Raw genomic sequence first — 15,292 nt, 5'->3', positions numbered from 1 at the left:
ACGCAAACGTTGCTTGCCTTAAAACAGCAGGAGCAAGAAACTTTTTAAGCTCAAGGGACATTTTGTAAAGGAAAATGGTGTTCTTGGAGAGGAGAGTAGAAGACAGAAAGAAATTAAATTGTCTCAGTCGAAGTGCTGATGAAGCAATAAAAAAAAGATATTTAAATTATAAGTAAATGTACTCTGGTGAAAACTACTTAAATTATCCCTCGATATCATATTATAATTAAACGAAATTTCCTATATTTAGAGAATTTCTTTTCCATTTTCTATTTATAATGTCCTTAACACACATAGAATTCTCAATTTTGGAATAATATTTATTTATAGACAAGGATTTGCTTATTTTGAAAAAGATTACTCAAAGCTCAAGAGCAAGAAAGAACAGTAGAGAACAATAGAGAATATATATTTGTATAGTATGTAGAGTGAAAGCTGGCACATTCACCCATATAAATTTCATGTATTATCCGCTATTTAGAGCGCTGCGATTTATTTCTTGTCACAAATGATTAAATATTGTGCAGTCTCTGTCTATCTTGCTCTCCCATTGGCCGCTCTCGCGCTACACCGTGGGAATTTAGTTGTAAAATATGAAAATTAAATTTCTTGTAGCATTTATCACCGTTCATTAATATGCTTGATTGCACGAACAGCTGTTGGATGTGTGGATCGGTTCCAAGGCGACGCATCGATTCAGACAACTGCAAAATGCTTTAAAGTCTCCCATAATTTTATTTTTATAGAGCTATGACATCGAACGGCAGATTATATAATTAAGTGCAGCCCAATGTTATCATACCTTTTTTTTACCAGCAAACGATCTTGTTTTATTTATAATATAATGATATTTTATTCATATATATATTGTTTCTTACTTTTAATCTGGACTATATATGTATGTATATAATGGTTTCTGGCTCATTTAATGCAAATTTTATGTTATATTCAATTTTTATTGCTTTCGTCTGGGCAAAAGTAATACAATTTATCATTTCAATGTATGAAGGCTATTTTATTATAAATACTCAAAAGACCTAAGATCTATTGCTCACTCTCACTGAGCGCTAAAAATATTTACCTCAGCTAACATAATAAATAGTTTTTAAATAGTTTCAGATTTGTAAAGAAAATCCCTCCAAGCTGCCGCACTAGTGTGCCTCATTTCCATGATCTTTGTTCTTGATGCGAGTGCAGTAGTACCGATCGCTATTCTCGATCCAATCACAAACGTTGAGCACTGTATGGAAAGCTGTGCCCTCTTTACACTCAAATTCCACAGGCTTGCCATGCACGCAGCGGAAGTACTAGATGGAAGAGAGGAAATATTTAGGTATACATATGTATGTAGTAAGTAAATATTTTAGGCTTATGAATAACTAGGAATTTATATTTGATCTTCTAGGTCTTCTTCAATGCAAACTGCATTGTCCAGTTAAAGTGTCTTTATAAATTTCAATTCACAGCATATTCTGTTACTCCTTCCTTATACTACCAATCTGTCATTTCAAGCTACCCCGACATTCCCTAAATCCTTAACTCAAATCTTTACCTTTCGGCAGTTGGGATGCGGCACAAAGTCTCGGTTGGTGCAGTCAATTTCGCTGGCATCGAAGGCAACGCCGTTCTCTTCTCTTTCGGGATCGACGATCTCCTCGGGTTCTTCCGTAGAGCTGGGCGCAGCGGTTGTGGTTGTGGTGGTCGTTGTGGTTGTTTTCTTGGGCTTCTTGGGTTTCTAAAAAAAAAAAAAAGAGAATGTTAATGAAATTCGTAAATATAAATAGTGGTCTGTAGTCTTCTATATAGGCACCTTTGTGGTGGGTTTCTTGGTGGTGCTGCTCACAGCTGGCACCGGTGCTGACGTTGGGCTGACTGGCGTTGACGTTGGTTTTGGCTTCGGTTTCGGTTTACGCGTCGTCGTGGCCATCGGCTGCAGCTGCGCCTCGTCCGGATTGGGTGGTGTGGCGGGTGGCTTGGCCCATTCGGGCTGCAAAGCAAATTGCTCATTAGCTTTCACTGTGCTGCTGTCGCACACTTGGCAGCTGGCCCACTTACCCGTGGCGTCGTCTCGCGCGTCGGCTCCGGCACTGTGTAGTGCCGCATGTTGTTGTAGAGTATTTGCATTAGACCATTCTTAGGGCCGCAGAGCCCATGGAAGTCGTCCATGTCAATGGCCCAAGTCATGGCGCCCGCGTAGCCCTTGGCCTTGATGAAGTCCATTTTGATCTGCACCGAGGCCTCGTTCTCGTAGCCCACCCACTGGGTGTCCTTGTAGGTGTAGGGCACCATGCCCACATCGTCCCACTCCACGGTCCAGCCCTTCGACTTGTCCATGACCTCTGTGCAGATTTCGTAGTAGGCCAGGAAACCGCTCGCATTCGTGTAGGGCCCTGGAGCACCGCCGCCCGCCTCCTTGTTGATGTAGGTGCCCATGTTGTAGTTCTTGTTCGAGTTGCTCAACGTAAAGGTGCGTCCGTAGAAAGGCACGCCCACCACCAGTTTGTTGGCCGGACAGCCCATCTCCTCCCACAAGGCCAGGCCGTCATTCTACAAAGGGAATGCTCATTAACTCATCTCTCTCTCTCTCTCTCGCTCTATTCCCCTCCCACCTACCACATTGAGTCGCTCGTAGGCGTATTGATCATGCTTGCGCTTGTACAGCGGACTATGCACATCCGCGAAGCCGGCCCAATTGCCGCGCAGGTCATAGGTCATGGCATGTATGGCATCCAGGAGTCTATAGGAGATTCAAAATGCAACAGAGATTAGATAGACTATCTCAGTTGGCTACAGTCAGCCACTTACTCGCACAGCTCGGGCACATGGTAGCCTTCTTGCAGCCGGAACTTGGCCACCGGCACCGCCATGGTGATCTCCCAGCCACGACCCTCGCGATCGAAGGCGCGTCGCAGCTCCTGCACAAAGTACAAGAACTTGTCCTTGTCTCCGTAGCTGCCTCCGCGATCCGTGGCGCCCGGATACTCCCAGTCCAGGTCGAAGCCATCAAAGTCATACTCTTTCATGAATTGCACCACGCTGCGTATAAAACTCTGGCGTTTCTCGCGAACCGCTGCCATTCGTGAATACTTGGCACCGCCCTCCGCCCAGCCACCCACCGCTATCTGGAGCTTGAGCTTTGGATGCGTCTGCCGCAGCTGCGTGAACTTGCGGAAGCCCTCTTGCTCCACATCCAGCTCGGGATCTATGACCAGCACCTCCCAATTCTCATCATTCACGCCAATGAAGGAGTACACCAGATGCGTGCACAGATCCGCTGGCACATCCTCCAGCCCGTAACGTCCAATGCCTGGACGATAGACGGCCCAGTTGCTGAAGTAGCAGACAATGCGCGCTGGCTGTTCGCTGGCCAGGATGAGGCTCGGCACGCCCAGCAGGAGCAGCAGCAGCAACATGAGATGATGTTGCACTGCCAGCAAAATAAAGCAATCGAATTGAATATTGGATGAGGGAAAAATATTTTAATTATAGAGAGAAACAATTGAGTTAAATAAGGTTCGGATTACGTTTCTTAGAGATGAATATAATTTTAAATTATTATTTAAATTTTATATTATATTTTATATAATTTATTATATATTATTATATATAATATATTATTATATATTATATATATTATTATATATAACAGTTGTAAAATACAAGCAAAAGCAAGCAAAAAAAAAAAAACATTTATTAAATTAATATGCCTTCTTGAAATACCTAAATTTTGACCTCATTCAAGGAGGTGTGTCGAAGCGTTTACTATGCAGACCAAAAACATTTATTATAAGCCACACACATACATATATAGAAACTCTTCGACACGCCTTCAGGAAAGATATATGTACGTATGTATACAGTATATATCGAATTTTTCTGCCTTCATCATTTTTATATTAAAAATTTTAATATTTGCTGAAATTATGTAGAACCCAATTTTATTGAAGGCTGACGCTCGGAGTAACTATATAATCTAATCTAGTCTACAGTCTGCAGTCTAAGTGAATGAATAGCAAATTGACTGGCGAAATAATAACACCCAGATGCAGAAGTATAAATAGAATGAACAGCTCAATTAGCTAAAAATAGTTCACCCAATAAGAATAAATTTGTTTAGTTTTGCATCTGTTTTCGGTGCTTTCTTTCGTCCGAGCTCATCGAAATGAATATATGCGATCTTCGAGCACCCTGCGACAAGGGATCGTTTAGCCACTTAATATGATATTTTGATATTTAATAGCGAGTCGAGCACATTCTCCGAAATGGTAGTAACGATGTTACGACTTGTTTTTCAAGATACACGCGACGTGCATGCATAAATAACGGCCCGTACATGACGAAAGCACTGGATGCATGCGAGTTTTTGGGCGTGCTAAGGCTATGTGACCATAATGCTGCACATGATCCGAGACTTGCGACGAAATATATGCGAGTTCATTCACCGAATATGTGAAGAATATATATAAGAATGTATATACCCCTATGTATGTATAAATATATATTGTATCACTTAGTATGCAGAGCGAGCCTTACCCATTTTTTAATGCTAAAAACTCGGTAGTAATACTCGATTATACGATTATACGAACTGGAACGGGGATATACGAAGACGACGACGACGAAGACTTGATGCGGCGCTCGTTTGGCATCAAATGACAGTCAAAGTCGGCTCGAGCGGTGCTTTTATAGGTGGCTTCTGGATTGTAGATTGTGGCGTCGGCGCTGGCGCTGGCGTTGACGTTCTGGTCCGGTTCTCGGAGCGAACGAGCCTCTTTGTTCCTGGCCAAAGTGCGTGAGAGGCAGAGATTTGTGGGCTGTTTTGCTTATGGATTTCGGTTTGGATTTCGACTGTTGTCTGAAGCTGTGCTCAATTCGCGATCTCTCGACTTTCTTTCCATTTGTTTTATGTTTTGTTTTGTTCTGTTTTGTTTTGCACACGCTTTTTATGCGATGTGATCTGATTGAGGCGGAATTGTTTATGCTCTAGAATAACAAATGGATAAATGGATAAACTCGTTTCGGATAACACTTCCGCTGCTCATCCTGCCATGAAAGTGCGTAAGGCAAATGGAATAGGAGTTCATTGGCCCAGCGTTCATGCGCTGATAAGTTGACAGAAATGATATTCCTTTAAATGCACTTGGAGAAATAGGGGAGATTTGTATACAGCTTACAAATAGAATCAACATATTTTGGTCTACGAAAATTCTTACAATTTAAAAATTAATTGAATAACATTATATAGTTTATTTGAAGTATGCAAATTCTTCTCAGAAGTATTTTTTTTAGTTAATTCTAGTTTTTTTTTTTCACATGATGATACTTAACAGAATACAAATTCGATTCCAGTTATATCCAATTATTTCTCCGAGTGCATACACTTAGCTAAGTCCACTGCGTAAGTCAATGGCCAAAGTGAAATCCTCAGTGGTTGTGGCTGCTGTGGTTGCAGGCGCCGCTGTTGTCTGTCTGCTCGTTGGCGGTGCTAAGCTGCTTGTGCTTGAGGTGAGCTCTGCGGATTCTTGCTGGTTTTCTATAGGCGCATAAATAAGATGATATTACAAATTCTCAATGTCATGCACTTGGACTCACCATTGAAAGGCGCTAAAGGAACTTTATACTGCGGCTCGCCCTGATGATTATCGTCGTTACCATAGCCAGTAAATCCAAAGCCAAAGCTGGGACCGTGACCGGGTCCATACCCATGTCCATAACCATGACCATATCCACGCCCACGACCATAACCATGACCATATCCGAATCCGAAGCCACTCCAATAACCAAAACCATAGCCCGGTTCATGTCCATGATCAAATCCCTGACCGAATCCATGTCCAGGCCAATGTTTGCCATGCCTGCCGCAGTGAACCAATCCATCCACATCGTAGCGTCTTGGACGTTTTACTGCTGCTGCTGCTTCTGCAGGCGCTGATTCCTCCGCCCATAAATCCTGATTTATATAGGCGCTACGAGTGGAAAAAAACATTCAGATTGGTCAGCCAAGACTTTCAACCAGACATATATACATACGCATTCTCGATGCCCGGAGCTGCCTGCACGAGCTGCACTTGCTGCAGGCTCCAGACAGCCAGCAGCATCAACTGTGTAAAATATGCAGACGGAGATGAAGATTTGAGATTTGAGAAATGTCACAACTGCGACGACTCTATAATGAAACGCTGAACTTACGCATGTGACGGAGCCTAGGAGAGACATTGTCTATGTCGGAGCAGAACTGCGCTTCTTAAGCAGACGATGCCAACTGTCGACTCAGTTAATTCCGCACTGTTAATGAGTCGACAATGGGTTTTTTGCCTGTGCTTAATATATGTATATCGGTGTGTATTCATATGTATCTTGCTATTTGAGTTGCGTTCACTGAGAGTTTTGAGCTTTTTTAATGCGCATCATCAGCAATAAAAGCAACAACAATATCGAACATAACAACTATAGGCCAATCAGGTTTGATATTGTTTCAGGTTTCTCGAAATATATGTACTAGCCACTCTTTATATACATATCTTGATTGTCGGTCCATATATGCCCTACGCTACTCATTAAATGTGTGATAATTAACAGCGCTTTTGGTCCACTCTAATCGCTCTCGGTATACAACGAGTTCGCTTGATTATTGGCCTACGTGCGAGCTGCTTGCTCTATAATATATCGAAAAATTATTCTATTCCTAACTTACTTTTTGCTTCTTTTGTTTTTTATTTTTTATTTATTAATTATTTTTTAATGGGCTCGCATTGAATGGCATCTGTTCCATGATCACGTTTATGCTAATCGGATGTAAGAATTTGATAACGCAGCTTATTCGTTTGCTTTTAGAAAGTTATCGAATGCTCTACATTTCGCAGGCAGCTTAACGTGTCCCTCCCCCACCACCGCTTCCACCAGTCCCTCAAGCTTTTGGCAGCGCCACCTGTCATCCAAAACCAATTTGCCTATACGCCCACACTCACACACACGCGCCACTTTATGCGTAATGTGGTATGTGTGTGTGTAGCCTCTGTTTGTCATGCTGAAAGTGTTGTGCTTTATTCGCATTCTGCTCTGATTATATACCCTGTAGGCCGAAGATGTTTGACACTTTCCACTTATATTACCTTCATATAGTTTATACAGGGTATACATTAGTCTATTACATTCAACTCATATACGTCGGTTGACATATTTCGTAAATACTTAAATTGTATGCTCTTTTAGATAGACATACAGGGTATATTTTAGTCGGTCACTCCTTCATTGAACAGTTTCACATATCGCTCAATGGACTGTCAGTATTTATGCATATCAAATGTAAGATTATATAGTACTAGGCTATTTCAAATACATTTGCGGGGTATATATCAGTCGATCATTGGCTCATGCATAATTCCAATACGCTGTTTGATAAGTCATATGCATGGCTAACAATCTAATTTACATAATTAGCTCGTTGGCTACTTCCCAGACTCAGGCAGGGTATACAATAGTCTGTCAGTTTTTCATCCTATCTATACGTAACTGAAAGTATTATTTGTCAGCCTGTTACTAATATTTAAGTCCATCATTCGCTCATAAACCATTTTCAGCTTTATCTATTTTACTTTACATATTTTACTTGAAACCTGCTTCAGAATCGCATAAAGGGTATATTGCTAGTCGATCAGTCGTTCACGAATCACATCCAAATGTTGCTTTATGGGCTTGTCCGCTTGTTTGTTGTCTTGTTGTTATTATCGGCACTGAGTAGATCAGCCTTTTGTGTGTGTTTCATTGTGATTCATGCCGGGCTCTGCGTTTGTCATCGTTCGTGCGTCTCTATTTTTAATAGAGTCCACATTGATCTTGAAAGTGTCGCGGACAATTGACGCAAAATTCCCATTTAGCCGGCAGCCCAGCCATTGAGCTGGGACTCTTCCTGTTCCGTAACCTTCGGCTTTAACTGGACACAATAACTAAATAAATAATTGAAATGCTGGGCGGGATTTGAATTGTCAACTATATTTCTTTATTGATAACATTTATCTCGTCTTTTCGCAGTTTTCTTCATATTTTTTTATTTTTCTCTTTTTGTATATTTTCATTTTCGTTTAAACATTTGTCATATTATGTCATACATGGTGTATATGTATATTTATATGTATATTTATATGTATATGTATATTAATGCAATAAATATTTAGTGTGAGTGTTTTTTTTTTCTTATTCTGTGGAATATGCGTGCAATACATAGTCGAATATATATATGTGTATGTATTTATGTATGCGTGTATAAGCCAGAACTAGCATAGCAATTGACTTGGCTCGCACTAAGGTCAAAACAAGGGTTTACATTTACATATAGCACCGCGAAATGTACAAATCATTTAAGTTTATTTATTACGAAATATATATATATTTAATAAAAATATAATTAAAATTATTGAATCAATATCAAAAAATTGGCGCAAATTAATAAACTAAAGAACTTAGCATTAAATAAAACTTAAAACTTTTAACAATATTAAATTATGAACGTAAAATATTATTTTTTTTCTTTTTTTTTTTTTTTTGTACAATTTGCATTATTTTATTTATGTATATTTTTTGAATAATTCAATCTCTCTATTTATATATGATTTTTAAATATATATTTAACAATTTATCGTTGTGTGTTTACTATATGCATATATAATTTTATTTATTGGTGTAGCATATGATATATCTTCCACATTTTCCCACTCTTCTCAGCTCTTTTTTAATAACTTTAAAAGTTATGCAGACATTAACATCGAAATTGCATTTTATAATATTTTATCATTGACTTTTTGACTTTTCTTTTTTAGTTTTTTAAATACATTCAATAGTTTCTTTTCATATAATTGCCTGGGTAATTGACCTACATTTAAATAATTGTTTACTCATATGATTCTTTTCTTATTTATGAATTTCATTATTTATTGATGCAATGCAAACGCTTGATTAATTTTTAACTAATATGTGCATGTCTTTTCATATAATATATATGTATATTATATTTTATGTTTCCATATAGTGTTTGTGATAGGTACATTTGAAATATTGCCAAGTTGTGAAATGCTTTAAAAGTGCGCCGTTATTTGAGCTGCTTTCTGATGATGTATATATGTATATATTTTAGATATATATATCTATATAAGTATTTATAGTACAGATATGGATATCTAACTATCATTTGGTGCCTTTTGTTGTTGTCTGCTTTTGATTTTGGTTGCGATCTTAAAAAGTTTTATCAAATGCAATAATTGGCTTCAAAATTGTTGCTGTTGTTTTTTTGTTATTGTTGTTCTTTTTGCTGTTGTTGTTTGGGAGATTTTGGTTTAAAATGCGCTACTCTTCACAAAAAGTCTGTTGTAAAAGTCTTTAAAGTTATTGTTTTTAGTTACCAAACACATGCCATAGCTGTGCTTTATACTTTCGATATATTTATACATACGTATATATATATATATATTATATATTTGTAGGAGCCCGCACAGGAACGTGTACGTGTTTACACTATACAACAAAAGTATTGACGCGTTGTAGACCGGATATGGCTGGACTATGCTAAGCGACAACAGTCAATAAACTGTACTATATATGTATGTAATTTGTTTTTGTTTTATATAGAGAACGTTGCTTTAACATTTGATGTAATTGCCATCGTTTATATTGATTAATAACACGCTTAATGATATGTTGCATCTTTATGTAGTATATATATGTATATATATTCATGTATATATGTATAATAGAGTGTGAGTAAGCATAAACATTTTGCCTAAAAATTCGTTAAATTTATATTTATCGTTCATATGGAATTTTCTTTAATATTTCTTAAATTTTTTTCGTTTTTTTCAGCATCATCATTTTTTGATATCTTTAAAATTGGTTGTTCAGTCAATCAAGAATTGATACGATTTCGATTTAAATTTTGTTTTTTTTTTTTTTTAGCAAAGTTTCTAGTTTGATTTTGTTGGTTGAAGATAAATGCAGCTGTTATTGTGCTTATTTATTTTTATATATATAGATAGACACATATGTAGATCTATCGTATACTATATAGAATCAGAATCGCCTCTTTTTGTTGTGCTTGTTGCGCTTAACTGTAAAAGTTGTCGCGCTGCTGATATAACGGCAGTGGTTCACTTGGCGACTCCGAGCGGCGCTCCTCATCGCTGCCTGGCTGGCCGCCTTGTCCATTGGCCGACTTCGACATGGCTTTCTCTGTGAAGAGATAATATATAATATATTTATAGAAAATTGAATTACATTGAAGCTCGAAGCCAAAAAACCTTCCCAAGCGTGCTGAAAAAAGTTGGACGGAAAAATGTCCGTAGAAAACTTTTGTTCATAAATGGGTTAATAATATATATGTCTTGTTTGTTTAGAGTATATGTGTTGCTGTTGTTGTTATTGTTGTTGCTGTTGTTGGCAAGTTCTCTTATTAATGTTGCATTTATTGTTGTTGTTGTGGCAGTGCTTTGTTTGTATTGAGCGTATACTTACTCGTCTCTTGAGCTTTGTTCGACTGATTAGCTTGTGTTTTTGTATTCTCAAATATTTTACGCAATTTTTGCAAGTGCACAAATTTGGTTAAATTATCTTTGAACTTAGCTAAGCTTGGAATATTTATAATGAGCTTCCTCAAAGAGATTAATAAAAAGCTATTGCTACTATTTGTTTGACGGCTGTTCAGAAACTCATTTTAAATAACTATTTGACAATTACGTTTGACTTATCGCGGCATGAAAATTTTCGACACATTTTTCAGCGATCAGTGAATCTGTTACTAATTTTTCATTGAGAGCTTTTCCTTACAATTTATTCTTAACAGTTGGTATTCTTTTTTTTTTTTATTTATTTTTATTTTTTTTAAGGATTAGAATTTTATTTAGTTTATATTTTGTATTTTCATGAGCACAGTATATATTTCATATTTAAATTGTTATTGAAACCAAGAATAAGTTAAAAAAAAAAAAAAGAAATATAGGTAAGTTCAGGCTGACTGGGTTGCATAAGCAACAATTAATCAGGATCAATAACAATCAGCCAGATAATAATCGGAAAGCTGACCTTGAAGGCATTACGTTATCATCTTCACTTCTTTATATACTACGATGTCTGACTCACATTTGTTCAGCATCTGTGAATATTCACTCACTTCTCAAGAGGCAACTCAAACTTTGCTCGATTTTATTTAGACATCTCTTGATTTCATCTTTCACTTAAGTCCTGTTCTCCTCTATTCCCATGCCTTAAACTTCGAATAGATTTGCACTGTGTTGTGTTTTAATTTGTTATTGCTTTCATACAATTTCTAAAGTGCCTTTTGGTGTTTCTCTACGGACTCTATAATTGTTTGCTCTTGTGTATGTGTGTGTATGTATGCACGTGTCTAGGTATGTGTGTGTGTGTTTGAGTGTGTTTACGTCTTTTAATAAAGGTGTTCGTATTTTTTCCATATATGATTTTATACATATATGTATATGTTTTGATGCTTCTTATATTACAAGCGCGTGCGTGCTGATTAGTAAGGCCAATTCAAAGCTAATAACTAAGATTTCCAAATAAAACTGAGTATAATAAAAATATACAGCTATATATATTTGCATATATATTATTATATTTATAAGATTAATGCATGATTAAATTATTAAATAAAACATGTGTACAAACCTTGACTTACGCATTTGTTTAACTGTTGTGCTTGTTGTTGTTGCTGATTGTACTTGTTGTTGTTGTTGCAATGGCTTAGTTGTTGTTGTTTTTGTCGTTTAGTATTTTGTGATTGCTTTGAACTGATTTTTTTGTTTTTTGTTTTTAGTGAGCTTAGCATGCGATAATCTCAACGTCGCGTGAATTCTTGCTGTGCTGTTGTTGTTGTGGTTGTGGTTATATGTAATGTAGTTGTTGTGGTTGTTGTTGTTGCTGTTGCTCTTATTGTATATAGTATAAGTGTAGCATATGCATATGTAAGTCGAATTACATCACATATTTGGCCCATTTCTTTCGTCATTTTCTTTCAACTCAAACAAATAACACAAAAAAATGTATACAATTGGTAAAACAAAAACATAAACAACACGACAGGCTATTAAATGGAGTTAGTTGTGACTAGTGGGATTGCCTAAAAAATATGCAAAAAATAAAAAAAATTAAATTAAAAATAAAAATTAAATTAAAGGTAAATTATGTTCATAAATATTTTAAACACAAAAATAATTTATATATAAATTTGTTTAACAGCTTTACATTCAAATTTTTGTATTTAAGTCAAATTAAAATGTTATTTAACATGAACTGTAAAGTATTTAACATGAACTGTTGAACGCGGCGTATACGCAATATATATGAAAATTCATAGAATTCAAACGATTTGTTTATTGATATTATTCTTAAAGATACAGTTAAGACAGGTGCTATATGCATGATTGGTTTATGTGGGGCTTGTTTCATATGTCTGGGAGTATGATCATTTGTGACTGTGGACGAGTATATGTATGGTGTGTTCTTGAAGTGTCTGTGAGTGGATATTAATATGAATGTCGTACGCCTTTCGATGAGCTCGCAATGAGATGAGAGTGATGGAATTGGATATTGAAAGGAGAGAGGCGTAACAGCTTATACATGTTATATGCATATGATACGTATTTATTAATCGTCTAGAAAATTAGAAAAAGTTGAGAGAGAATATATATATAGTTAGATTAGAAGAGCATAGAGACAGTTTTGAATGGGGTAAACACAGTCTTGTGATTCAGCGCTGTTATGATATAGAAACACACTGAATCAACGCTTAAATACATATACAATAATACATATAGAAACATATATAAGACGTAGAGATGTACATATTTATATTTATATGTGAGTGGCTTGGAATGTGAACAAAAAACGATTTGGAGCGGATTGCTTATTAGTAGAAAGGGAAAACATAAACATGGAACATAAACTCAACTCGCAAGCAATGTAAAACTTTTAAGGATGTTCCGCGGACATCGAAACAAATTCAACTCTGATGTTCCTTATCTTATGATAAAACATATAGTACTAATGCTATGCATTCGGCTTTACATTTACGTACCGGCAACAATTTTGCTGACTTGCATGACTTGCTGGGCCAAAATTTGATTAAGCTGCAGCAAATGCTCGCGCTGCTTCTTCTCCGCATTGATCTTGCTGGCAGGCAGCGTTTCGCTCTCCTGGAGGGGGGAAACAAGGGATCACAATTTATTATTAAATTAGTAAATCAGTAAATATATTTATATATAAAGTCTGCTTACATTGCTGCTAATGGGCGCTTCAGCGAGCATCTTTTTAATGGACTCGACCTTCTCCTGGCGACGCTTCTTCTCCTCAGGCGACAGTTCGGGCGTCTAAAGAGAGAGAAAGAAAGGGAAAGTTATATTTATTATGATACTCTCTAAGATCTGTTGAGCTCCACTCACTGTTTCTGGTATGTAACGCTCGGGTATGACTATCTTATTGGGCGCCAGCAGCAAATTGTCTATGGTATTCTCGGAGATCTTCTCGCCCTGTCCCAGAGCTGAGCGCACCACATCGGGCGCATTCATGCGTGGACGCAACGCCACCTCCATGTCGAGATCATCACGTGCGCGCCAGTTGGTGTTCTGCAAGGTAAAATGAGTTATCTAAGTATGGCAGAGACTACGGACTCAGTGACGACTCACATTGCGATTCATATCGTTCTCGGCCTGCACCTTCTCCATGGCCTTCTGGTTGACATTATTGGGCGCCGTGTAGTGTCGTCGCTTCTCGCGCGGCACAGCGCGTCGATGTTTGTGTGGCGGTGGCACGCGCTCCACAATCTTCTCTGTATCCTCGGAGGCGGAGCCAGCGGACATTTCGTTGATGATCTGGCGAGCGGCCACACTCTGGAACACCGGCTCTGGGCTAATGTCTGTTAGGCTCTTGTTGAGACTCTGCAGCGACTCGGTCTTGGTGCGCAGCGCCACGCGTGCGCTGTCCCGACTGGGATGGGTCTGCTGCTGCAGTTGCTTGGCAAAGTATGCGTTGGCCAAAGGATTCAGATGCTCGCGCTGCTGCTGCTGCTGATGATGGTGGTGGTGGCCATTGCTCTGGGGCGCTGGCGGCGGCGGTGCCTCGTGCTCGTAGTTGCTATTGCGATCATAGTCGGAGCCGCCGCCGTTGAAGTGGTGTCCGTTCTGCTTGCCATTCATGTGGCGACTGTGCCTGGGCTTTGGCGGCTCGTTGTAGCTGCGTGGCAAAGACTTGGACCGGCTGTGATGGCCATTGCTCATCTGCTCCTCCAGGCTCTGAGCATACTGCTGCTGCTGCAGCTGCTGGGCGTATTGCTCCTCCTCCAGCACCTGGTCGAGATTCTGTGTGGAATTGCTCAGGCCACGCTCGCTGCGGTCGCGATGTCGCCGCTCCGACTCCCGCTTGACAATGCGCACCGTTTTGATCTCCTGCTTCTCCAGATTGCTCAGATTGGCAAAGGGATTGCTGTCCAGGAAACCATCGCTATCAACGCCGCTCAACTCCAGAGCATCGCTGCTGCCATTATAGCGATTGTAGTCGCCCAACTTGGCGCTGCTATTGGTGTCCACGTAGAGCGGCGTCGACAGATTCAGCGTGGAGTCATTCAGATGCTGCTGACTGCCATTGTGCAGCATGTTGGCATCCAAATCGGTTTCCGTCCAGCTGCTCGAATTGCTGCGCTTCTTCAGGCTGCCGTTCGAGGTGCCCGTTCCGTTCGTCGGACTCAATTCCTTGTTGCCGATTTCCTGATACAAACGCGTCGAGTTCTCCGTCAACTGTCGCACGGCCGAGCTCAGCTCATGCCGCTGCCGCTGCATATCCCCCACCAGAGATTGCACCCGCTCCAGCTCCGACTGCAGCACTGCTGCCGTCTGGTTGCCATTCAGCTGACTGGCATCGCTGTTGGCGCCGTTGCTGCGCGTCGACTGCACCTTCTGGCGTAATGTGAGCAGCTCCTGCTCCAGGCGAGCATTGCCCGCCACAGTCTGCTCCAGTTTCTGTAGGCCATAAATGATATGATGAATGTTTAGTTTAAAGTTCTTTGATTCAGTCTATGGCACATGCAGCAGTTTAAATTGATAGGCGAAACGTAGAAGTTTTTTGCATCATGGGCTATGCCTAGGCCCTAGGGGACACTAATTTGTATGTTTTTATTTATATATAACAAACGGATAAAGCCAGGAAGGAATTTCATCTACAATTTTCATAATTTTTCTTACTTTTCAGCTGCATTTTTTCCAATTTTTATTTCTATTCTGCTACTACTACGAAATTT

The 15,292-nt window shown here is 39.0% G+C and overlaps 3 protein-coding genes across 10 annotated transcripts in view; all 3 read right to left on the bottom strand.

Moving 5' to 3' along the window:
* Positions 1-994: 994 nt before the first annotated feature.
* Positions 995-4,647, bottom strand: LOC6573175 (endochitinase). Its single transcript, XM_001999229.4, has 7 exons — positions 4,534-4,647; positions 2,806-3,427; positions 2,614-2,737; positions 2,056-2,547; positions 1,811-1,987; positions 1,553-1,735; positions 995-1,307 (listed from the first exon to the last, which is right to left on the bottom strand). Exons 1-7 carry the CDS (start codon positions 4,535-4,537, stop codon positions 1,152-1,154), a joined length of 1,758 nt encoding a protein of 585 aa, XP_001999265.2. The 5' UTR covers positions 4,538-4,647; the 3' UTR covers positions 995-1,151.
* A 576-nt stretch (positions 4,648-5,223) lies between these two features.
* On the bottom strand, positions 5,224-6,298 carry LOC26528736 (kininogen-1). Its single transcript, XM_015166775.2, has 4 exons — positions 6,190-6,298; positions 6,031-6,101; positions 5,593-5,966; positions 5,224-5,533 (listed from the first exon to the last, which is right to left on the bottom strand). Exons 1-4 carry the CDS (start codon positions 6,214-6,216, stop codon positions 5,382-5,384), a joined length of 624 nt encoding a protein of 207 aa, XP_015022261.1. The 5' UTR covers positions 6,217-6,298; the 3' UTR covers positions 5,224-5,381.
* Positions 6,299-9,377: 3,079 nt separating this feature from the next.
* Positions 9,378-15,292, bottom strand: part of LOC6573176 — a 61,856-nt gene continuing 55,941 nt past the window's right edge. For 4 of the 8 annotated variants that reach the window (XM_044007509.1, XM_032727935.2, XM_044007507.1 and 1 more), the window contains 5 exons: positions 13,686-15,014; positions 13,443-13,625; positions 13,278-13,370; positions 13,079-13,196; positions 11,671-12,121 (listed from right to left, as the gene is read on the bottom strand). In XM_044007509.1, the coding sequence (XP_043863444.1) occupies positions 12,099-12,121; positions 13,079-13,196; positions 13,278-13,370; positions 13,443-13,625; positions 13,686-15,014 (1,746 nt within the window). In that variant the 3' untranslated portion in view covers positions 11,671-12,098. Of the gene's footprint in view, positions 10,219-11,670; positions 12,122-12,209; positions 12,657-13,078; positions 13,197-13,277; positions 13,371-13,442; positions 13,626-13,685; positions 15,015-15,292 lie in introns of those variants that run through there. The other 4 variants (XM_032727896.2, XM_015166778.3, XM_032728009.2 and 1 more) reach the window with 2 other exon arrangements.

Source organism: Drosophila mojavensis, unplaced genomic scaffold (genome assembly GCF_018153725.1).
Source record: "Drosophila mojavensis isolate 15081-1352.22 unplaced genomic scaffold, ASM1815372v1 contig_16, whole genome shotgun sequence".
Classification (NCBI taxonomy): domain Eukaryota; kingdom Metazoa; phylum Arthropoda; class Insecta; order Diptera; family Drosophilidae; genus Drosophila; species Drosophila mojavensis.
This window is presented reverse-complemented; position numbering and strand designations above follow the sequence as displayed.